The sequence below is a fragment of the Pinus tabuliformis genome, chromosome 4_2, assembly GCF_031772625.1.
Source record: "Pinus tabuliformis cultivar Carrire ecotype Pingquan chromosome 4_2, CPIR1, whole genome shotgun sequence".
NCBI lineage: Eukaryota > Viridiplantae > Streptophyta > Pinopsida > Pinales > Pinaceae > Pinus > Pinus tabuliformis.
Genome location: NC_142304.1, coordinates 119,426,681 through 119,451,994, shown reverse-complemented (window position 1 = coordinate 119,451,994; position 25,314 = coordinate 119,426,681). Strand labels below are relative to the sequence as shown.

Here is a 25,314-nt window from a genome sequence, read left to right as displayed (position 1 = left end):
GACACCTTAATCAATCTACAAATCTGTATCACTTAGGACATAAACAACAAACTTATGTTACAAAGAATATTGAAGTGAACTCAATTCAGTCTACTGATAAGAATTCATTACAAAGTTCCAGTGATCAGAAGATTCCACGGAAAGTTAATCTAGGATGGTCCGATCCATTCTCAGTACAACAATTTTATATATCACTCCAAGGATCATATCAACTTGTATCGACAAATATGATTGTTCTGAGACGAGAAGGCATTCATAGTAGAAAAAGATATTAAGTAGAAGACATTTGTAGCAGAAAAGAAATCAAGCCCTTTCATCAACAAGCTTTGAAGACAAAGCTTTTTGAAGGGGAAGGCAATGTTATGAACATAAATTATGTAAAAATAGATAATAAATAATAAACATAATAATATAAATAAATTATGTAAAAATAGATAATAAATAATAATCATAATAATATAAATATATATACAGGACCCTCATTCTCATTTGTACTCATCTTACATCAATTCTTTTATTCAATATACAATTATTGTCCTACAATGGATGTCTTTGTCTACGAAGTATTTTAAACATTTCCGCTGCGTATACGACTTTTGGTCGTTACACACTGGAGTTGTGGTGAAACTCCCAGAGGAAAGCAATTTCACTCATTGTAGGTACAATTCATACAATATTACAACCAGTAATCCTGCAACTTATTCATAATGATGTTATATGTGATTATTATTTATGTTACATAGCAAAACCCATCATAACAACTACAGTGAAATTGATTGCACCAAAAACAAATATTTTTACCCAATAAACTCAAATGGGAAAACCAATATTTTGTGGGGACTTGATTCTGCTCAATAAATTGTTACAAAGGGTGAGCTATGTACTTTCAACTGACACTCTAATCCATTCTTACTCACTAGCAATGTCAGCAGATTGCTTTGACTAATGAACAATTGTTAAAATTGGCAACTAGGGCCAAATTCCACTTTGGACAGCTCATTTGATGAAGATGATGATCGCATTGAATTCCTCTTTTCGAGAGGACCAAAATCGACTTACAGATCATCAAATTTGGACAAGCAAAAAAAAGTTTTTGAATTTATGCCCACGTGTAAATCTAAGTTACACGAAACAGGGAAATGGGTACGAGCTTCCAAAACGGGCATGGGTACGAAATGTGACCCCCCCAAATTTTGAAAAAGAGTAAACGTGATATATATATATATATTAGAATTTAGGACATTTTAAGAAATGTTATGTGCAATCATAAAGCATACATGATACATTATAATTTATTACATTTAAAGTTTAAACATTATGATTAAATTTACATCACATTTACTCATGAATGATCACATAATGAAAATAGCAATATTGGAATATCCAAAATCAACCTTTATTATATATCCAAATCTCAAAATCAGCCTTTATTATATATACGGGGCTGCAAGTACAATAAATACTATGAGGTTGCAAGAACTATAAAGACAAAAGATTAATCCTCATCAAAAATATAAACAGAAGCATGCTCAAGGGTGGATGGTGGTGTTGAAGAAGATGATAGGCCAATTCCACTTCCAGGATGGACCTCAATATTCAGGGCAGCAAGAGAGAGATCCAAACTAGGACTTTCTAGATCCATATCCCATTCTTTAGAAGGACCATTGTTGTATTATGGACCCCTACGAGATGCAAGGCAAAAGCTGGAGTGCACATAAACAAAATCCTTTGCCTTCTGTGAGCCCAACCTATTCCGCTTCACAGAATGAATAAAACCATAGGTGCTCCAATTCCTTTCTGTTCATGAAGAGCTTGCCACTTGTGAAAGAACACGAATGGCAAGGTTTTGCAAATGTACACCATTTGCTCCATGACAAATCCACCACCTAACTGGATTCATGGTGCTTCTCTCCTCCAAAGCTGATATATCTGAATAATCATCTAATCCTGCAGCAAAACTGGCAAATTCTTCCTTTACCTCCCTGTGTAAATGAGATGGAAATATTCTCATAAAGGCTTTTTTCACCCCATTAGCCACCTCTCTATCTTTATGGGGTGCCTTCCTCTTCCCATTGCTTTGAGCAATAAGCTCCTCATCATAAAATTTGGGGTTCAAGGCATGTGCTAAAGTGTGCAATGGAGTGTTGAAATTGTTCCACCTATCAACAATGATTTTCTTGACTAAATCAGCAAAATGATCATCAACAAACAAAAGTTGTGGAGACTCTTGTAAAATGATTTCCATAGTTTTCTCAACCATGGAATCCATGCCATCATATACCTCTCCTAAGAAAGGTTGGTAAGTGTCAGCATTCCAAAGAAGCTCAAATGCAGGGGTTGTAAACTTTAGCAAGAAATCTATCTTGCTCCACCAGTTGTCATCAAGGCACAATCCACGCACCATATATCCCTGCTCTAAATCTGCTTGTCTCCACTCAACCCAAAGTTGACTCACTACCATAGAAACTAATGCTTGCTTAACCTCAACAAGACAGCGCAACATCAAGAAGTTTGAGGCATATCTTGTCTCAGCAACTTTTAACAACTCCAATTTGGAGTACTCTCGAAATATTGCCCGAGATTGGTGGTGATTAGTGATGAATTAAACAATCTCCCTTGCTTCCCCTATGATTTCCCTTATCCATGGAACTTTGTTGTCGATCTCCTCTAAAATCAAATTCAGATTATGGACAATGCAAGGTGTCCAAAAGATGTGGTCATACCTCCCCTCAATAATTAAACCTGCAACTTTGCAAACTGGTGCATTATCCGTGATAACTTGCACCACCCTATTAGGCCCTACTTGTTCAATAGATTTTATAATAACATCAACAATGAACTGTGCATCTTTTACCTCTCCTTAGCAGTCTTCCGCCTTTATAAACATTGCTCCTTTGGGGGAAGTGGCAATGATATTTATCAATAGTCTGCGCCTTGTATCTGTCCATCCATCTAAGACTATGGTAACCCCAGAGCTACTCCAGGAAGAACGAATTGGGGATAAGATATTCTCCACAAGCTCCTTCTCATTTTTGAGAAGTTGAGTTCTAACTTTCTCATAGTTGAGCCCCTTGTGCCCTTGAGGAGCTTTGTTAATTGCCCTTATCATATCTTGTCAGTAAGGAGAGCGAACAACATTGAATGGGATGCCACATGCATAGATGCACGTAGCCACTCTGGAATCTGTTTCTTCTCTCCCTTGCATGTTCACCAATTTAGCAATTCTGTTATCCTAAACTGAAGGGGATGCCCCTCTGGTATTTTTGGATGTTGGTTGATTGTATTGTTGAGTGGCACTAGCTCTCCTCTTCCTTGCTTCAACTACAATCATTGGCTCAATGTTAGGTGGAGCATGAGGAGTAGCTTGACTAAGCTCATCATGTCTTCTTTTGATTCCATCTGCCTCATCTTGCTCTCTTTGATATGCCCTCCTTGCCAATGGGTCTGTTGTTTTTGTGCAACCTGCAATCCCCTGTCCTCCTCCATGCAAAAGATGTGCCTTCACTCTTGGGTAGGAGCCCTTGTACGAATTACTACAAAGATTACATCGCCATTCCCATGAGCCACCACCTCCACATTTTTTAAGCATTTGAACATGCCTCCAAAGAGGATAATATTCATCCCTTGGGTTGGATCAAGGGCTTGAACTTGCAGCTGCACCTTAGTTGGAAGCCATTGCTGCAAAAAAATAAAAAATAAAAAAACAAATTTGTAAAGAAAAAACGTTTTTCATATATTTGGAAGCATAAACCCTCGAAAAATTGAAGAAATAGTAGGAAAAAACTAGGAAAATGAATGCATCTTACCCAAATTAATTTTCTGTAGCTGAAGCTACCCCAAAATGCCAGAAAAGACGAGAACTATGGTTGTAGTTGATCCAAAATCCAAGAATGTCGTAGTCGGAAACTCTGCACTCCAAATATACTGTTGAAATCTCTTTCTCTTGTTGTTGAAATCTCCTTTGCTCACTATTGAAAACGCCCTAGCTGAAACCACTACTCTCTTCCTCTTTTCTCCTTTGCTAAAATCGTCCGTCTGCAAGAGAAACAACTTGCTCAATTGTGTGATGAGGGAATGAGGCGAAGGTCTTTTTATAACTTGAGAGAGGCATCTAGAAGCATATACAAGATATTTTATTCGCCCAATCAAAAATTAGAAGCGAAAAAACAAACACAAAAATAAAATAAAATTCACAATAGCAAGTGGAAACGCCGTCATACGGCCTAGAAACTCATTTACAGTCGTACTGGCCACGTTTCCCCAACGTGAAACGTGCCAATACGACCGGAAACGAGTTTCCAAGCTGTACAGCATAGGTTTCCGCGTTTCCGTTTCGTTTCCTAGGTGAAACGGACCTTTGGGCAGCATTTCCTGCAACTTAGTTGTAAATTAAAAGGGTCGGCCACATCAACATGTAGGTTCATGGAGCCCAGACGTGTCTTTTGACCCCAACGATTTGTATAAATAGAGGTGGTCTCCAACCTCATTAGACACATTCTTGTGATAATTCTTCTCTGTGGCAACGAAGTTGGTTGGAGGACAAGACAGGGTTGTTTTGGGCATATCTATCTTCTTCTAATGCAGGACTTTGTTATCTCCAGTCTAACCACGGGCATAAGGGAAGACCTGAAGTGCTTGGGTATGTTTTATGATATGGGGTCTCTCTTCTAGGTATGCCACAGCCTCAAAGAATCCTTCTCAAGTAGGTCGCAGTCTTGCTGACCAGGTGGGCTAGTAATGTGTGTATGTATGAGGGTTGTGTCTCTGTTCTAAGGCCGCAGGTAGGAGTTGTACCTACAGCGCAGGCAGAGGTTGTTTGATGGATGAAAGGCCTAGTTTAGGGCCTCCTTACATAGTCGCAATCACTAAAAGGAGGCCGCCGACCTTGCTGTGGATAATAGTCATGTGGCAGGATTGTTTGTATGGGCCAAGAGGGTTAGGTAGAATCTTCTACTCTAGCCACAATCACTCGCAGTAGCAGCACAGTGAACAAAGGTGTTTTTCCTTGACTAGAAGGTCAGTTATATTTGCTACTGCAAGCAAATTGATGTAGGGTGCCCTGTAAAGTATTCCAAGGCCTACATCAATGTTGAGAAAAGGCTTAAAGGGCAGCAAAGGATGACAGGTGTTTGGACATAGGAACAAAGAGATTGGAGCAATTAATAGGAGGCGTTTTGGAGCTGCTAAGTGAGACAGTGATGGTCTGAATGTAACCCTATCCAGATCAAGCTTCTACAGCAGTATGTCATCAGCTTATGTGGGCACAATTTGTCAAAGGGCAGTGATATTGGATCTCCAAATTGGCAAGTCAATTTTGACTCTGAATTCTTGTACTGTTTCTTTGTTGAACACTTAATACTAATAATCAGTGTTACGAACACCGCGATGTTTTCGCTCAAACAATTTAATCGCCAATTTTTTCGACAGTTTTTTATTTTCAAAAAATCGCGATCTAACCGTAAAAATCGTGGGGGCACGAAGTAGCGACTTAGAAAAGAGAATTTTGGGTTTTTTTCCTCATTTTTTTCAAACAGAGAGCAAGAGTGAGAGCTAAGGAGGAGGAGAACTCATCTACAAGGGCAAGAGAAGAAAAAAGTGAAGGAATTTAGCATCCCAAGCAAAAAAAATAAAGTTTGGACCAAGTTTCTTCAGCAAAGCATGGTTTTTAGGTATGGGCATCAAATTTGGCCTTTTTTTTGTTTTTTTCTTGTTTTTTTCATGGGTTTCTATCACCCATTTATTTTCCATGATTTTTGTTTAGATTTGATTGTGTTTTTTTTTTTCATTTTTGTTGCATATAGTGGAGAGGGTTTATTTTGGTCAAAAATGCAAAAACTTGATTATTAGATTTATTTGTTTAATTCTTCTTGTGCCCTAGTTTTTTTCCATCATTTTTACTTGGGTTTGAATGTGTATTTTTTGCCATTATTGTTGCATTGAGTTGAGAGGTTTTTTTTGTCAAAAATTCAATATGTTGTATGTAAATTTTATTTTTATTTTTTTTACTTGCAATTCTTCTTGTGCCCTAAGTTCAACTTCAAACTTCAAACTTCATCTTACATTAAAACTCAAGAGTTCAACAAAGTTACAAACATGCCAAGGAAATTGGACCCTCTGTGAAAATTTGGTGAACCTGATGGAGGGTTTCACAGATCAAATTTGACTTGCAAGTTATGCGGGCATCATATGACAAGGGAGGGTATACAGATTGAAGGATCACCTTGCACAAGTTCCTAGACATGAGGTAGGGCCTTGCATAAATACAAATCCAGAAATTATCCGAAGAGCCCTCAAATCATTCGAAGAAATAGAGCAAACCAAATTGTCCAAGTCAGCTCTGAAGAGTCAACTAGCAGGGAGTAGAGGGTCAGGCTTGGGAGGTGAACATGAGAGTGGTACTGGTTCTACTTCACCATCAGCAGCTACAGCCAACCCTGTAGCTACCTCATCATTTTTTGTTACTAGAACCACACCTGGTTCACAACCATCTATCTCTTCAATTATTAAAAAAAGGGAGAAAGAAGAAGTTGACAAGTTGTTGGGCAATTTTCTTCTTTGGAGTGATATTCCTTTCAGCATTGCAAAGAACAATCTGTTTTTCCAGGTCGCGGTTGATGTTATTGTTATTGTTGGCCCAGGGTACAAAGTCCCTCTTATGATGACTTTAGAGGGCGCATTCCTCAAATTGAAAAGGTTGAATGCACTAAGAGATTGAAGGAGTTTAGGGCATCATGGGCACACACAGGATGCATTGTGATATCAGATGGTTGGACCGATCAAAAGGGCATAAGCCTTATCAACTTCTTGGTTAATTGTCTCAAGGGAACAATGTTTATGAAATTTGTTGATGCATCTGCACATATCAAAGTTGCACAGTTATTATGTGATTTGTTGGATGTGTTCATTCAAGAAGTGGGTCCACAACATGTTGTTCAAGTCATAACAGGAAATGCTGCAAATTATGTTGTCGCTGGCAAGATGCTTATGGAGAGGCATCCTACTTTATTTTGGACAGCTTATGCTACACACTGCATTGATTTGATGTTGGAGGACATAGGAAAAATTCCTTTTGTCAAGGATATTGTTGAGTCATCAAAAAGCATTAAAAAATTTATATATAATCATGCATACGTGCTTCATTTGATGAGAACATTTACCAACAACAAGGAGTTGGTGTGCCTTGCCATTACACGGTTTGCCACCAATTTTATATTTCTTCAATCCCTCTTGAATTCTATGTGGGATGTGAAAAGAATGTTTATTTCAAAGGAATGGCGTGCTTTGGCATTTAGCCACAAACCAGAGGGAGAGGCCATATGCAGGTTAGTTTCATACCAGGAAATCTTTTGGGCGGGAGTGCAGGAGGTGTGTAGCATTACTGAACCTTTGGTAAAGGTTCTTCGATTAGTTGATGGAGACAAGCCTGCAATGGGCTACTTGTATGAGGCCATGGATAGGGCCAAAGAATCCATTCGAACTTACTATGATGATAAGGGGGATGAGGGGTTTGAGAAACAACAACTCCTATGGGAAGTGATTGATGAGTGATGGAACAATACACTCCATCGTAACATTCATGCTGCAGGGATCTAACTGAACCCTGCATTTGCTTACTCTTGTGGTTTCTTATTTGATGTTGAGGCCATGGATGGATTCTTCGCTTGTGTTCAGAGGATGGTGCCATCTCCAGCAGAACGTGTAGAAATCTCCAAAAAAATAGAGATATACAGGATGGCAGGTGGCACATTTAACTTTGACATGGTTGTTGTGGATAGGAAGACTAAAATGCTAGGTAAGCTTTAGTTTGTTTCAAATTTCATTGGCTCTTCAAGTTCATACTAAGCTTTAGTTTGTTTCAAATTTCATTGGCTCTTCAAGTTCATACTTTGCTTCAACTTTCAAATTTCATTTTTTTCTTATGTTTATCTTATTTGTTGTAGATGCATGGTGGAGAAGCTATGGTGGCAGAGTACCCAATCTCTGAAGGCTTGCCATTCGAGTGCAACTGGAGTGTATTTGAAAAAATACACACCAAGAGCACAACAAGTTAAAATATTCCAAATTTCCAATTAATTTTTTGAAGTCATTAAATAATATTTTTTTATAATTATTATTTTATTAGTTATAATTTATTAATTTATGACCCTTGTACAGCCTACAGGTTGGAGTCCCAGTGACTTAATGACATGGTCTACGTCTCCTACAATCTTCAATTGTGGGTGAGGCAACTTGAGAGGACACCTAATGTGGAGGCCATCTCATTGGATGGGATTGACACCACTGTTGCATGGAGGGTTGAGGCCGAGAGGCCTATCATGGAGTCAGCGCATGATTGGTTAGAGCAAGAGGTAGTGGAGGGAGTAGAGGAGGAGGTGACACCACCTACCCCTGTCACTAGTAGAAGTCTATAATAACTCATTTTCGATTTAAAGGCAAAAATGTATTAGCATGTATACGATACATGCATATGATAGCTACATATGCATACATTGCATACCTTGCACTAATATACTTATTAAATAATTATGAAAAATGTTTAATAAATAATAATAGGTTTGAGTACCTAAAATAATTAAGAAATGAGATAATACCTAAAATTTGACACTTAGAATATGCATAATAAATATTTCATAAGTATAAGATTAATGAATAAAATTAATATTCTCCACCATAATATTCAAGTTATAAATTATGATATATATGTGTGTGTGTGTGTGTGTGTGTGTGTTATTTTATTCAAATATTATAATTAAAGTTTATAAAGTTAATTTAAATAATAAACATTACAAAACCTATTAATATAAATATACCTCTAATTAAAATTAAAGGTAAAAATCAAACATATTGATATCTAAGGTTATATAATATTCGTATCTCACCTTCCAACACGTAACATGATGACTCCCAAATCTAATTTGTTAAGAATGGTGGAAGAAGGCAGTGACTGCCTGGAAAAAAAAACTATTTATGCAAGTACGTGGAGAGTTGGAGAAGGTGGGGGGGGGGGGGGGGGGGGGGGGGGGGGGGGGGGAACTGAAGACTGAAAGTCTGAACTAAAGATTGAAATTCGAATCTGGAGGAGTGGAATTCAGAACTGGAGATTTGAGTAATTATTCTTGAAGCTTTTGGGCACGGGGGCCAAATTACTTCAAATTGGAAGTATTTTGGAGTTGGGTACATAGATTGTGTCCAGTTTGGCTAGGAGGTTTCGGTCATTTGGTAACCACAGCGAAATTGGAGCAAGGACAACCTAGGATTGACATCAAATTCAAAGAAAAACAAGCAGGTATTTTCCCAAATTTAATTGTCTGCAAAACTAGAAGTAATTTCATAAATTTATGTCTTAGAAACCATACAAGGTCGTGGTCAAACTCCTATAGCTCCTAGTTCTTCAGCTTCTAGGGCACAGCAAAGCCCACTGCCAGCTCCACCGCCATCTACATCTAGTGGAAAAGTTGTTTGCATTTTCTCGCAAGAGGGGCAAAGGAAATCAATAGTATTAGTTATTTGGTTCATTTCATTGTATATGACATTAAGACTCATGATATGAGATACAATATTATATTTTTTGTTGAAATTTTTAAGCTAAGTTGGGACTGGGGACTTAGTATTCAAGACATGATTCATTGTTATGTGTGATGTAGCACTAGAAATGATATTACACATCTTATATATTAGTTCTTTTTCCATATTTATGTGTCAATGCATTTATTTTATGTTGTGGATTCTTTAGATATTAAAAAATTTTGAAATAAAATGAATATTTTTGTATTTGCCGATTTTTACCGACTTTTTCCCGATTTTCCTGATTTTTTCCGATTTCAGACCCTCGTCGATTTAATCCCGATCGCAATGTTCGCAACACTGCTAATAATAAGAAGATTTGATCAAAGGTTTCCCCATCTTGGGGGTTTTCCCTGGCTTGAGCCATATCCTTGTGTTCTATTGTCTTGGCTTGTCTTCCTCATTTATCATTTATGTTTTTTCTTCAGTTATTGTCAATGTGATAATGAAGTATTTGATTGCTAATGGAAATAAAATGAATTGATATATGGGCTGATGTAGAACATTGAATTAATTGTCCTAAGCAAAGAACATTTTAATCAAAAATTAGCATGGTTTCAGAGCTCAAGTGAGGACAAGCCCAAGCAAGAGTAAAAGCAATCATTCAAGGGTATCAAATTTGTGGAGATTCTTTCCTGTGGCTTTGAAAAATTCAGACATGAATACAGTTCGGAGGATTTTGAAAAAAAAATTGTTTAATCGCAGGGGTTCTGATCTATTTTTTTTCTCCTTTTGGAATTGTTGGCACAAGGGTTTCGTGGAACCCGAACTTACAATGCAACTATCTCTCTGCATTATTCTCTGTAGCATTAACTCTGGAATTCTCAACCTTCTTAATTTTAAGCAAAAGGGTTTGTTCATTGCCAGGATTCTCACAGCCCTGTAAATAAAAAGTGATTCATATTGGGTGAAGATTTTTGTTTTCGCTTGAGTTTCTGCAGAGATTTCTTGTCACTATTATCGAAGCAATGTTGGGCGCATCTCCCTAAACGTTCTCACCAGATTTTATTTCAGAGTACTACAGAGCCATTGCCAGACTACTGTATCGAATTCTGGCCATTAATGAGGTCGAGTTAGCTTCTCTGTGGGCCGCAATCTTCTCCTATTCACTGTTGATTGAGCATACTCCATTAAGGGCTGAGATATTACCTTGTCTGGTTATGTGGGACGTGCTGTCATTATTGGAGGATGATTTCTAATTTAGAGAGATGGGTATCATTTGTTGAATGCAGAGGTTAAAGCACCATTCCTTGTGTGTGTATTCCTGGAACAGCACGTGTTTTAGTTTGGACAATAGACCAAACAACCTATGCAAATCCATGAGGTGAATTTATATGTTGAAGGGGATGTGTCCTACCTATTGTTGAAAGTCAAAATTACCAAACTAATTTATCATGATTGAAGACTGGGGATGCATAGCTTCTTGTCACTAGCTCAAGCTGACTAAATCTTATATAGAGTTTTGATAATGATGACAATATAACATTGTGACAGTTGTGAGACTCCTTATCATAGTCACCGAGTTCAGTGAACATCATCCTCGAAATTCGAAAATCATCGAACATGATCCGGATCCAAACAAATTCCTTGAGGTTTGATTAGGTTCAATCCATAAATTAATTTCCTCTCACGAATCATTATATTCAGGTTCCTCTGCGTGAATCACTGTATTCAAGTTCTAATTAGCACATACAATGATGGAGATGGAGTAGAATTGCCCGTTACTAGGCCTCGAGGATGGCCAAGCTTGAGCGATGGCTTCCTGATTCATTGGAGCTAGCATTTTTGTGGAGGGCAGAGGTTCTTATTGCTCGATTAAGAACCAACTCGCATCAACTTCAGTGTGAAACAGGACAATGGAAAAGGCCGAAAGAAGCTTGGGAAGAACGGGTGTGTACATTTTGCATGTTTGGGGCAGTGGAATTGGAAAATCATTTCATTTGGGAATGTGATGTGTTCAAAGACATCAGAGAAAGTTATGGGAATATGGTAGCATCAGTTCCTTAGCATTGTCTTTTCAGCGAGGGAACTGTTAGAAGGTTGGGCCAGCTCATCATCAATTTGAATAAGAAAATGATTGAATTGCAAAAGGCAGAAAACAGGGAACTGGGGGTCCCATAGACTATTTTTAGTCTTGTGGATGTTAAAATATCACTTCATTTATGACATGGGCCCACAATCTGTGGCTTCTATGGTTTCCTTGTATATGTCAAGGCTTTGACAACAACTTTGATATAAGCTACATTTGTTATGTTTAACTTTATTATATATAATTTTTTTATTTTTAAATTTTATAATATGGGTTGAATTTTATTATATATATTTTTAAAATATGAAATTTTATTATATATTTTCTATATAAATTTGTCGAACTTAATGTCAAATTTTATCCTAGAAATTTTCATCCTCGAACATTTTCCGAATTTCAAAGTCCTCGAACTCAAACACGAACACGAACACAGTGACTTAACTCCTGATGACAAGTACTACAAAAACTATTTGAGCAATAATTCACTTTCAGTATTCTCATCAAACCAAACAGTCTTTTTTTAGCAGTCCTCTTTAAGCTATGGGTAGCCCTTATGGACCAACAAAGAAACAAATCTGTTTTGAAGTCTAAGACCTCTCAGTTGGATCAGCGAATAAATCTTATTTCTGAAGTTGCAAAATGAAGGCATTTTATGTCAGACCTTAATTTGCACAGTGAATGTATTATAACTGGATCTGGATATACATTCTGAGACTGTGACTTTGCTACAGTTTTGATGTATATTTTCCGTATAGCATTCCTTGATGAAAGATAGTAACTTGGACTTCAGTTGAAGTAGTGCGACCTTGAACACTAGATAGCATTGACCTTGACTGAAAGACAGTGGCACAATTCACTTTGGTTGTAATAATGTGACAGTATCTCTTGACAAGAATAGGGTGACAGTCTCACCTTAAACTTATCAGCAGTAAACTTTGCATGGCATTGATCTCTTTTCAGAGATTCAGATATATGGCAGAGGTGTTCTTGGAGTAACTTTGGTAACTGTGCATCAGACAATAATGCATATGACAATCTATCATCTGATACATGTGCAGTAATGAGATTACCAAAATATGACAAAATCCTTGTATGAAAGTGACATATGGCAGCAAATGGGTGACAGACAGTTACCTTGACAGTTATATGTGGCATCAGTTCTATGTGTGGCACTACCCTATGTATGGCATCTCAGCATATACAACTCAACATCATTTATGGTTTCTTTTCAGTCCAGCATTATGTATGATATCTTTACAGTCCAGTAGCCGTGGTGATATGTTGTAACCCCAGTAAATTGATGATAGTATTACAGTCTTGTTCACAAACGAAGTTGTGAACAAGACAGATGTAAACTTTGGATAGCTTATCTACTATGGAGAAGCTACAGAGATCTGCCAGTAAAATAAATTGCAGGGTCGCAGCACTCTTGAAGCTTTCATTCTTTAAGAACTCCTATCAGCATGAAAACAGAGGTACCTTGAAGAAAGTGCATGACAGATTCTATGTATTGACAAGCACGATAAGCAGAAGACCCTGATTTTGACTGACATCTTGGTTGCATTGTGCCAGGATCTTATGAAGAATGGTTTTATAGATATGGATGCTCAAATGAGAAAGACTGCTCCTCTTCATGGATTGGGTAATTTGATGCATTGGTAGCTGTCATAGCAAGGCTTCAGAGGGAGCTATAAAATCACTGATGACTTTTCTTGCTCAATGTTTTTTTTATTAAGCCAAGTCATGACAGCTGAGTATGATGACTCTGATGGCTCATATCCCTGTTATCTTAGAGGCTGCATATAAGCTGCGTGATTATGATTGGATGATTTTGGCACCTGAACCAAAGGATTAATAGCAGGTTGCAGATAGCTCGATGGGCAAGGTTTCTTTCTCGCTATCCAGAGAGAACTATGATTCAGTTAACAATGATGTTTATCCGCAGATGAAGATCCTCTCACTTATCAATGTAAGAGGGAGTTGATGTTCTGATAAAATGGAGAAGTTGCTGATCCGGATATAGACAACTTGTGGGTGGTCTGAGGTACTCTACCGAAAATTGCTAGATTGCCATAATGGTGGATGGAAAGAGCACATCTAGGTCCTATAATCCACCCTTATTTCATGGATGAATCAAAGACTGAAGTCTGGGAGATTCGTTGAGGCTGAATGCATAAAGCAGTAAGCATGGCTTACTATGAAGTCATTTAAGGAAGCTCTTCAGTGAGCCATTTGAGCACACCTTCGTTGTATATTGTAGAGTGGGGTTTGCTCCTTTTAAGAATCCCATGTTCCTCGACCACTCCGAGCATTTTGGCATCAGGTACCACTTTATTTGAGATATGGTACAACTGGGAACAATCAAGCTCCATCATTTCCAGATGGATGTAAAGGTTACTGTCATCCTCTCAAAGCCTCTTGGTAAGTTTATCTTCCTTCAGAGAGAGGCTGGGAGTTGTGAAAAGATCCTACAATGAGGATCCTAGTTGAACAATGAGCTCCAGGAGCTCCTGGGGTACTTTTTGAACCTGTATGTGTTATTTTTAGGTATGTTCTAGGGTAGAGCAATTTATTTCAATTTTCACAGTTAGCTCAATATCTTTTCCAGAATAGCAATCACATCATCATTAAAGTAACTGTAGATAGAACATAAATAAAAATCGCAGAAGACAAGCCAAGACAAGAGGACACAAGATGTGGCGCTAGCCAGGGACAAACCCCAATGTGGTGAAACCCTCAATCAATTCTTCTTATATGTTCTTCAACAGTTCAACCGAGAGAGAGAGATAATACATTTACAATAGAGGTCAACACTTTGACTTATCTAGATAAGAGCATAGATCATCTCTAACAAGATGATACATGAGATCAGTTGAAGACATGTTGCTTCCACTGATTCTCCAAGGTGACTCCTTCACCTATCATTGTGTTGCATCTCGTCATCATGCTGCACCTCATCGTGCTGCACATGCTTGCTGTCCCATTATACCACTGCTGCACAATGTCATGACCGTCCCGTTGTGCCACTGCTGCACTATGTCATGGTTGTCCCGTTGTGCCACTGCTGCACTATGTCATGGTTGTCCCATTGTGCCACTACTGCACAATGTCATGGCTGTCCCATTGTGCTTTGCCATACCATAACAGCACCATGAATTTGCTGCACTAAATACTAGTTGTCCCATGTTGTACCATTGTACCATTGCTGTCCCATTGTGCACTATATGCCATTGACCATTGTTGTCCCATTGTTGTACCATATGTTGCACCATACTACACCAAGTTGCCTTTGCTGTCCCATTGCTTATCATTGCAGCACCATGTAGCATTGTTGTCCCACTGCTGAACCATACTTCTTGTTGTCCATACTGCTGCACCATTGCTGCACCATACATCTTGTTTTCCATACATCTTGCTGTCCATACTCTTGCACCATTGTTGCACCATACTTCTTGCTCTCCATATGCTATGTTGTCTATAATGTTACAGCATTCATCATAAGACTTGGATCTATCATTCATGACTGTGATTCAATCTAAACAGCAGATAGAGCATCCTTATTTAGAACAGCGTTAAGGATAGTTGAAGGTGTGGCTTCTTTATCTCAGCGTTTACGTGTGAGAGCATTCCTTCCATGACAGTAATGGTATTCCTTTCATGACTGCGTATAGGATAAGGGCTTTTCCTTTCATGACAGCAAGGGCATTCCATGTGTAGAGCACTTCTTCTAGGATAGCGTTTAGGTGCCATCTCCATTAGGCAACGTAGCAACTAGGTTTAGAAAATCTCTTCTCCTTAGACCTACGGCTAGGGTTTCTGCCTTCATTTCCATGGCTGCGTATTTAGGGCATCTCCATAACTGCGGTTAGGGTCACCCTTGGGACAATGTATTAGGTGAGGGTTGTCTTCCTTGACAGTGTAGAGGTTAGGGTTGTTTTCTTCACAATATGACAACGTCCTAGATCTAGGTCATGCGTAGAGCTGCTAGGGCATCATCTAGGACTGCGTTTAGGGCATCCTCTAGGACAATGTTTATCCCTTAGAGATTCTTCTTTCCACTAAAACCCAAAACAAGTGGAGAAGAAGAAATCTCAAGAGAGGTGTGTGTACAAATGACTTGCAAAGCACTTGTATTTATACCAAAACATGGAGCACAAGTGGGGGCAATTTAGTTGCTGGCCGACCTTGACGAATTGTCCCATAACACAAATAAATTCATATCTCCATGAATACTTATCAGAATCGGATGATCTTTAGATCAATCCTACACCTCTCGATGAGAGGGATCCAAGAAAAATATCAGTTGCCATTACTAAGATGACCCACATGGAGTTTGGCCTTAGTTGCCAATTTTAACACTCCCTCTCAACTAGGGAGAACTCCATCCGCTGATCCATATGTCCAACTGTACTATCTCTGCCATCAGTGCCCTGCACTGCTCTGCTTTGCTCTGCTGAACCATGAAGAAGAAGAATTGATCGAGAATGTCTCATACCATTCTCTATTGACCTGAAGTCAGTTCCATATGAAGAGAGTGTGTCATATCACTCTTACTGACCCGAAGTCAGTTTTATTGATCCCAGATCAATATCACAAGAGAGTGTCTCAAACCACTCATACTGATCCCAGATCAGTTTCATTGATCCCAGATCAATGGAGGTCATCCTAGCATAGGGAGTACAGTAGATACAACGATGCGTCCATCGATAATACTACTATGGTCCCTAACCCCATTTCCCTGCTCATTGATCAGATGAGAGGTACTTCCCATGAGTCCCAGACTGCATGGGTAGGATGCCTCAACAGGAGAACTAATCGTCATGTCCCAAAGTCGCCTCGGGGTATCACAAGGAAGGCTGAGCCATTCACCCTGTACACAGCACACCATTAGGGGAGGGTGAGTCGCCCTATGGTCGTGTGTTGCTCCACTAAGTACCCCAAGCCCCCTCAAGAGCTCCCAGAGCTCAATGCATGTAACATGCAGGACCCTTATAAGGTCTCTCAACGACTCTAAGTCATTCGGGAAAGTCACAAATTTGACCTTTCCCCGGGGATTTAGACAAAATGTCTGCGACCTGTACATCAATCTCAATGCAATGGAGCCTCCTCGCTCATCGACTTACCATATCCCTGATAAGGTAGCATCTGATGTCTATCTGCTGGAGCAATCATAGAATACAGGATTCCTCAACAATCGAATCCCTCCCTGGTTAACACAGAAGATCACGATGGTATCCATCATGTGTACAAACAACTCACTCGAGAGCTTCCACAACCAGGCAGCTTCACACGAGGTCATACTCGTAGCTATGTATTCGGGCTCAACGGTGCTTATAGCAACCGACTTCTGCTTCCTGCTCATCCTGGATATCGAAACAGAACCCAAAGAGAACCAACACTCGAAAGTGCTCTTGCGATCCTCCACACTGCCTGCCTAGTCAGCATTCAAACAATCATGCAGCTTCATATTTCTAACAGTATATCTCAATCCATGAGAGATTGTGCCCTAAAGATATCTCAAAAGATTCTTAGCACCAATCCAGTGAGGCTCAACCATATATGAGCTCATCATGCTAACTGCAAATCATATGTCTGGACGGAAGTTCATCAAGAACATCAACGCGAATGAGTTTATGAAACTCAGAGGCGTTTCCCAAATTTGGTCCAGCATCACTGCCACATAACTTCTGAAAGTTAAGCTCCATCGAGGTAGTCACGGGCTTGCAGTTCACCATTCCCAATCCGGAATCCAACTCCCTCTTACTTTTGCAAATGAGAGGGTCTGCACCTGTCAAAAATATGTCATCCTCAAAAGGTGCCGGTATGAGAGGTCTCTCATCCACAACCTTTGAGCAATGATTTGGATCGGCTTCACTCCTAGTGAATCTCAGCTTCATCAGACAGTTATCAATCCTCTCATACTATGCGTGGGGTGTTTTGCTTCAAGCCATAGAGGGCTTTCTTCCACCTGCATACATGAGATTCTCGATGAATCTCAAACCCCTCGGGTTGTTCCAAGCCTGTGGACCTACTACATGAGGGGAATGGTCCCCTTGTGAGATTTTCCTTCGGTACATCTCAGACATGTACCTTCATGCTCTTTTTGAATTCATGCATCCCAGTCACCATCTGACTCACATCGAGTAGGGCCCCACAATAAGTAGACCTCCAGTGCTATAGATGAGATGTGTCAACTAACATGGTCCCCAATGGACCATCCTGCAACTTGGTACAAATTGCCAACCCTGAACCCATGAGTAAAAGCATCTTTGAAAATTCTATTTTCAAACACGTACCTTTCCATCAATGAATGCCACCCTGAAACCTTTGACTTCCATTGCCGAAATGGACACCAGGTTCTTCTTGCGATTAGGTACATAAAAGAGATTTTGTAAATGAATCGAGTTACCCTCATTCAATTGAGGGGTAACATTTCCTACACCCTTTCCGGGATAGGTGGCATTGACTCCAAGTATAATCCCACGATTGTTTCTTACCAAATTCGAGAGAGCACCCTTCTATCCGATGAAGTGCCTTGAAGCACTATAATCAATAAGCCAGATTCCCACAAAATTTGAAGGAGAGGGCCAATACAAGATAACGCTTCTTTATCTTATCAAAAACAACATTTGATTCTTCATACCTAGGGTTCCTTGCTTTCTTTGAAGAGTCGGTCATTTCCTTGATTACCTGCATTATCTGTCATTCCTTCGATCATTGAAGATGTCCCTGGAGTGATTGTTATCTTCATCAAGAGATGTGTCCCTGCCATTTGGACACTCTTTCGCATAATGGCCGAACTTATTGTAAGCAAGGCATCTTTCACCCTGAGATCTGGACTTCCCATTGAAGTGATCTATAAGTAGGCCATCAGAAGCTTCCGCTGCACAATTCTGATAATATACTCTGCTTCGACTTTACCCTTGGTGAATTTGAAGAGGGATGAGGAATCCATTGATCCTTTTGTCCTTTCCCAACTGTCTTCAGCGATTCCTTTTTCACTCTTGCTTGGGCTTTGTCTTCACCTCAGCTCCGATACCATGTTAAGTTTAGGTATGTTCTATGCTAGAGCAATTTATTTCAATTTTCACAGTTAGCTCAATATCTTTTCCAGATTAGCAATTACATCAGCATTAAAGTAAACTGCAAATAGAACATAAATATAAATCGCAGAAGACAAGCCAAGACAAGAGGACACAAGATGTGGTGCTAGCCAGGGACAAACCCCAATGTGGGGAAACCCTTGATTAATTCTTCTTATATGTTCTTCAACAGTTCGGCAGAGATAGAGAGAGATAATACATTTACAACAAAGGTCAACACTTTGACTTATCTAGATAAGAGCATAGATCATCTCTAACAAGATGATACATGAGATCAGTTGAAGACATGTTGCTTCAACTGATTCTCCAAGGTGACTCCTTCACCTATCATTGTGCTGCATCTCGTCATCATGCTGCACCTCATCGTGTTGCACCATGCTTGTTGTCCCATTGTGCCACTGCTGCACAATGTCATGGCTATCCCGTTGTGCCACTGCTGCACTATGTCATGACTATCCCGTTGTGCCACTGCTGCACTATGTCATGGCTGTCCCATTGTGCCACTGTTGCACAATGTCATGGTTGTCCCGTTGTGCTTTGCCATACCATAACAGCAACATGAATTTGCTGCAATAAATACTAGTTGTCCCATGTTGTACCATTGTACCATTGTTGTCCCATTGTGCACTATATGCCATTGACCATCGTTGTCCCATTGTTGTACCACATGCTGCACCATACTGCACCAAGTTGCCTTTGTTGTCCCATTGCTTGTCATTGCAGCACCATGTAGCATTGTTGTCTCACTGCTGCACCATACTTCTTGCTGTCCATACTGATGCACCATGCATCTTGTTGTCCATACATCTTGTTGTCCATACTGTTGCACCATACTTCTTGTTGTCCATATACTATGTTGTCTATAATGTTACAGCATTCATCATAAGACTTGGATCTATCATTCACGACTGTGATTCAATCCAAACAACAGATAGAGCATCCTTATTTAGAACAGCATTAAGGATAGCTGAAGGTGTGGCTTATTTATCTCAACGTTGACGTGTGAGAGCATTCCTTCCATGACTAGAAGGTCGGTTATCTTTGCTGTTGCAAGCAGATTGATGTAGAGATTGATGTAGTGTGCCGTGTGAAGTATTCCAAGGCCTACATCAGTGTTGAAAAAGGACTTGAAGGGCAGCAAAGGATGATAGGTGTTTGGACATAGGAACAAAGAGATTGGAGCAGTTAATAGGAGGCGTTTTATTGCTGCTAAGTGAGACAGTGATGGTCTGAATGTAACCCTATCCAGATCAAGCTTCTACAACAGTATGTCATCAGCTTATGTGGGCACAATTTGTCTAAGGGCAGTGATATTGGATCTCCAAATTGGCAAGTCAATTTTGACTCTAAATTCTTGTACTCTTTCTCTGCTGAACACTTGATACTAATAATAAGAAGATTTGATCAAGGGTTTCCCCATCTTGGGGTTTTTCCCTGGCTTGAGCCATATCCTTGTGTTCTATCTTCTTCGCTTGTCTTCCTCATTTATCATTTATGTTATTTCTTCAGTTACTGTCAATGTGATAATGAAGTACTTGATTGCTAATGGAAATAAAATGAATTGATATATGGGCTGATGTAGAACATTGAAGTAACTATCCTAAGCAAAGAACATGTTAATCAAAAATTAACAACAATCATTTGAAGTTATGAGGCAACCTGGCCAAAGGAATATGGTAATGCACAAAATTCTACAAAGACACTGGCCAGTGACCCAATCGAATAATGGAAGCCATAAAATGGTGGTTTTGTTTGTGTTGTAGCTTGACAATTATATAACCTGGCAATCAATTGATTGAAGCAATGGGGCTGTGATGAAAGTCCCAAGGGAACAAAGCAAGCTCACTTGCTGTAGCTACAATTCCAACATACAATATTACAACCAGCAATCCTGCAACTTAATCATAACGATGTCATATGTGATCATTAATTACATAACATAGCAAAACCCATCATAACAACCACAAAGAAATTGATTGCACCAAAGACAGATAATATACCTGAGAAACTCAAATGGGAAAACTAACATTTGATGGGGACATGATTCTGCTCAATAAATTGTTACAAAGGGTGAGCTATGCACTTTCAACTCAGATTGTGATCCATTCTTACTCACTAGCAATATCAATAGATTGCTTTGGCTCACGGACAATCTTTTGCTCATGCATGGACAAGCTCAATCACTCCTTCATTCTCCCATCTTCAAGCAAATTGCCCCTTCAAGCCCTCTTCTTCTGTCACTGCCCTTCATCAAACAAGGCTCTCCTTTGTTATAGAGTTGCCTTGGAATGCCAATGATCAAGGTGATTCATTTCACTTCTTCAACCTTTGTAAAATTTTAAATTTTAATGGAAAGTTTGAAGCAATTAACATTTCAGATCCATTGCAAATCTTTAACATTCGAGAGGATGAAAGGGTGAGTAGTTGAAACTTGAACTATGTTGTGAGTCGAGCTTCCTTAAGACCCTAGTGGAAGCCAATCTCCTAGCTACAAAACTAGGAGAACGGGGTCTCACAAATCTGGAATTTGATGTGAATTGATGTTGCATGGGGCTTTGGACATTGCTTGTAGTCATCTACCACCAAGATCGACAAAAAGAAGGAAGTGATCAGCCTAACAATGTTTGACATGGGTGGACGCTATAAAATTTGTCTCTTAAATTCCGGTACTTCACTGATAAAAAAGCTAGGCACTTCTGGTCCATGTATAGAAAGAAAATAAATTATCGCAAATGGAGTAATGGAAGATGACACAGTCCTGAATAAGGAAAGGTTAAAACGAACTACCTTAAGAGCTATACCACATATTATTATCACAAAAGGGGTAGATCAAAAACTAAAAAGTTCATACTGATATTTGTTAATGTCCTTTCAACACTGAGCTTGATCAGATATTTGCTACTGAGGAAAACTTACTTGATGAACGTGGTTAAAGAGGTGTATATGAACTTTATGGAGGCCATGGCAAAAACGGATAGTAGTTGATTACTTAAAGCAGTAGATATCATGAAATACATGAGACTTTGAGTTCTCCCTCTGTAATGTTCCCCATCTGTAACTTCATTCATGACTAGGGGATGAGTTTATTGAATATTCAAGATAAATTATAAATCCAATATGTGGCTGCGAGTCTCTCAATAATGAGTGAGACAGAGGAAGTCGTCGTCCTTGGGTGCTCTTTTAGGACTTGAAATGGGAAAAAGATTAAGACATTGTTGCCAGAATGACCAAAACTCATAAATTTTCAGTGGGTTGAACACTGAAGATTTTTCCTTTATTGCAATGAGGTTGAGTTGTCACAGAGACAATGAAACACCATGCAGCTCAGCATTCTGTGATTTTCATGTTTGCAAGCAGCAAAAGTTTCATTTTCTAATTAATAAATTACTATTTAGTATTATCAATTACAATGGACTATTAATTGGTAAGAATTAATGTGATCAAGAAACCAGAAGAGCACCATCATTTTGGGAGGAGATGAAGCACCACTTTCATTGGCACCGTCCAATTAAGAAGGCAGCCTACCATTTTTAAACAGTATGTATATTCTATTCTCGAGCTTTGTTAGACCAATATAACGACAGACAGAATCCTATTTACAAACAGAATTACAACACCCTCTTGATACAGTGCATATGCTTGAACTAAGAACTTGAGCAAACTTTAGTAGAAGCCTTAATATAGATAGCTCACATCATCAGTATTGGAACCTGGAGCCATTGATGGAGATTGTGCTTGTTCTTTTACAATTTCGCTGCATAGAATCCCATCAATTAGCATCAACTAATCCTCAAATTGGAGAACTGACCAATTCTGAATTGCTCTTCCTTCATTGTTGTACAATACTTTGTAGAACTATCTTCTCAGGTACTTTTCTAACATCTGGAGCATCTGTCCTTGCCATTCTGCTAGACATCCTTAATTCTCACCTTCCTTGGAAAAATAACAACAAATTAGTTTTAAGAGTTAGAAATTTCAAAATCAGCACTCAAATACCTCAGAGAAAATTATTGTTGCAAGCATACAATTCTTAAAAAACAGTGTACTGATAGCATGACTTTAACAATGAGAAAAGAAGCTTATCGAGTGTAAGAAACTAGAAAAAAAAAATGTTTTCAAGATATAGGGGTGTAACAAACTAGCAACAAAAACTACACGTTAATTTATTACAGCTGAGATAAAACCAGACAAAAGTGACAGTAAATTAATCATAGTTAATTAGCTAAGAACTTTTACGTGTCTAACACGGTGCAGTTCCAACATATGCATACGGTGCAGTTCAGACAAGGGTAAGCATGTGCCTTAGTTTTCAAGTAAAACCATTAAAAATGCAAAAAGTAATGAAGGGTCATTGAAGGCTCGATATGCAAACAACAGCAAAAGGCCAAAAAGCATTTTCAGTGAAGACAGTATTTGCTATTTCAATAAATATATATACTCAAGTCAGGATACAGATGATTTGGCTACATCTTACATTATTCTTGCATAGCTATAGATTGCGGACAAGCAATATCTATATGCAAAAGCAGTCCCATGAAAGCACTACATTTGTATCAGTGGGAGATCTTGATTAGTGGCTGGGGATTTTGATCAAAAGTTGTTGTCTATAACAAAACAAAGTTAGAAAGTGGGTGAGGGGTTCAAGGAAATCATTCCCAGAAAAGAAATTACGGCACGAAAAGGCTTTCTCAATAGCAGAAGCGCCTCCCATAACCACCTAGCACTTGATGGAGTTTCTGTACAAACATGTTTACAGCTATCATACTCTCAAAATAAAAAGAACGACGCAAAATTGTTGGAATCCAACGAGTTTAGTTTCAGTGGAGCCGACGTCGAATTTGAGAATAAAAAACAGTGTCACAATGTTTAAATTGAGGGTGCTGCCCTAAAAAGAGCAAGTGATCAGCTTGTAATCCGCGTTCATGGAAGACAGAATCAGGACGGTGGTTGCAAGGCAAGTGGGTCTGTTTTAAGCATTTGGAGAACGGAGTAAAGTTTAAAGCAAGATTTTTAATCTTCTGATACGTTTTGTTGTCTCTGTTCGAACTCCAGCTTGTATGAGAGATTAGGAGGCAGACTACAGATTCTATTCACTGGCAGTCGAAAACAGTAATGCATGTGATTGAAAAAACCTTCTCGGAAGTTCACTTGCTGTCTTCTTTATTTTGTGAGGATACATTTTGTTGTTGCTTGGAACTGGATGGATGTATTAAACTCCTTGCAGAGTATATTTTATATCATATTGGACTGGCAGAAGGGAGAGAAGGATCAAAGGCACTGGACGCAAATGATTTATTCTGACATTTTTTCAAATTAGTTTGAACCCTATGAGGCAATTTTGAACCCTATGAGGCCTGCCAAACTATACTGCATTGTATTCAAATGCCTCTGATTATAATTCGGAAGAATAAAATCAGGGCTTAGCTTTGACGGAATGAATAGCTTGTAAAACACGAATGCTGGAAATAAAAAAATTGCATACAGATAGAGTGCCAAGTGGTTGATGAATTTACCCATTGGCAATCTCGATCTCTCTGTCTGCCCCGCCGCTCCGTTACAATCACTGTTTTGTTTCTCTGCGCAACAAATTAACGAAAAGCTCCGTTGTTCTCTCCCCCGCCCATTTTATGTCAAATTCGATTTTCATATTCTAATATTTGTATCAAACTTCCCCCTTTTTCCTTTTGTATTGAAAAAAAAAAAACACAAACAAACAAACTTGTATTCCTTTAGTTTCGTGCTAAATCTGATTGAGCATTAACTAAATTCCGAATAATTAATAACTATTCTTTTAAATACTTTGTTTTGAAAAATCATTAACCATTTTTTCAATACTCCCTATTACAATACTAAATGTGGTGAGAAAATTAAATCTCATAAAATGTTATTTTTAATTATTATATCAAGAGATCCCGGATGCGGGTGCAGTGTTGATTGCGTAAGTGGTCACGTGGGCAGGTGGCAAGCCCGTGATGACAAAGGGTACCAGGTGAGGCGGGATATCATCCCGCATGCAGCCCGACAATCAAAGGCATTAATGCCTGTCTTCTCAGCTCGCGCGAGTTGCTTGGCTAATGGTGCAATGGAGAAATTTAATGGGACAAGGTTTGCTCCACAGAGGAATATGGGCCGGCATTACGTTGATGCCTTGCTGCGCTCAGAGGAGAAAAAAGGCGAGAATTCGAAGAGCATCCTGCCAGTTTCAGGGCAAGGGACAAGCACGCCCTGCAACGTTGTTGAGACTGTGTTTGTCCTTAGCGCTGAAGGAGCTCCGGGTGCCTGCGTGAGGGTGTATTTGGAAAAGCTAGAAATGCAGAGGGAGAGGCCGCGCATGGGTAGCAGGCGAGGGGGAACCAGAGGTAGGGCCTCCACGCAACGGCAAGGCTACAATTCGCCTTCCTCCTCCATTGAAGTCACGTTTGTGCCTCAGAGGTTCCAGGGAAGCAATGAGGTTGGTGGTGTCCGTGTTGGTAGAAGCACTAGTTCAGAGGAGGGTCAAACGGAGCCTCCCATGCTCAGGTATAGGCTCCCTTGCCCTCAAGCCAATTCCACTCTGGTAATTTCCATTATGATTGAGCCTGGAGTCTCTCAAAGCGCGGAGGCAGAGACAATTATGGC

The 25,314-nt window shown here is 39.2% G+C and overlaps 1 protein-coding gene across 3 annotated transcripts in view; it reads right to left on the bottom strand.

Annotated features, from left to right (window-relative positions):
- FANCM (DEAD/DEAH box RNA helicase family protein) overlaps positions 1-24,332 on the bottom strand; it is a 318,538-nt gene extending 294,206 nt beyond the window's left edge. For 2 of the 3 annotated variants that reach the window (XM_089428297.1, XM_089428299.1), the window contains exons 1-2: positions 24,210-24,332; positions 22,390-22,629 (exon numbers count right to left, since the gene is read on the bottom strand). In XM_089428297.1, the coding sequence (XP_089284423.1) occupies positions 22,390-22,476 (87 nt within the window). In that variant the 5' untranslated portion in view covers positions 22,477-22,629; positions 24,210-24,332. The remainder of the gene's footprint in view (positions 1-22,389; positions 22,630-24,209) is intronic. The other variant, XM_089428298.1, reaches the window with a different exon arrangement.
- Positions 24,333-25,314: the final 982 nt, after the last annotated feature.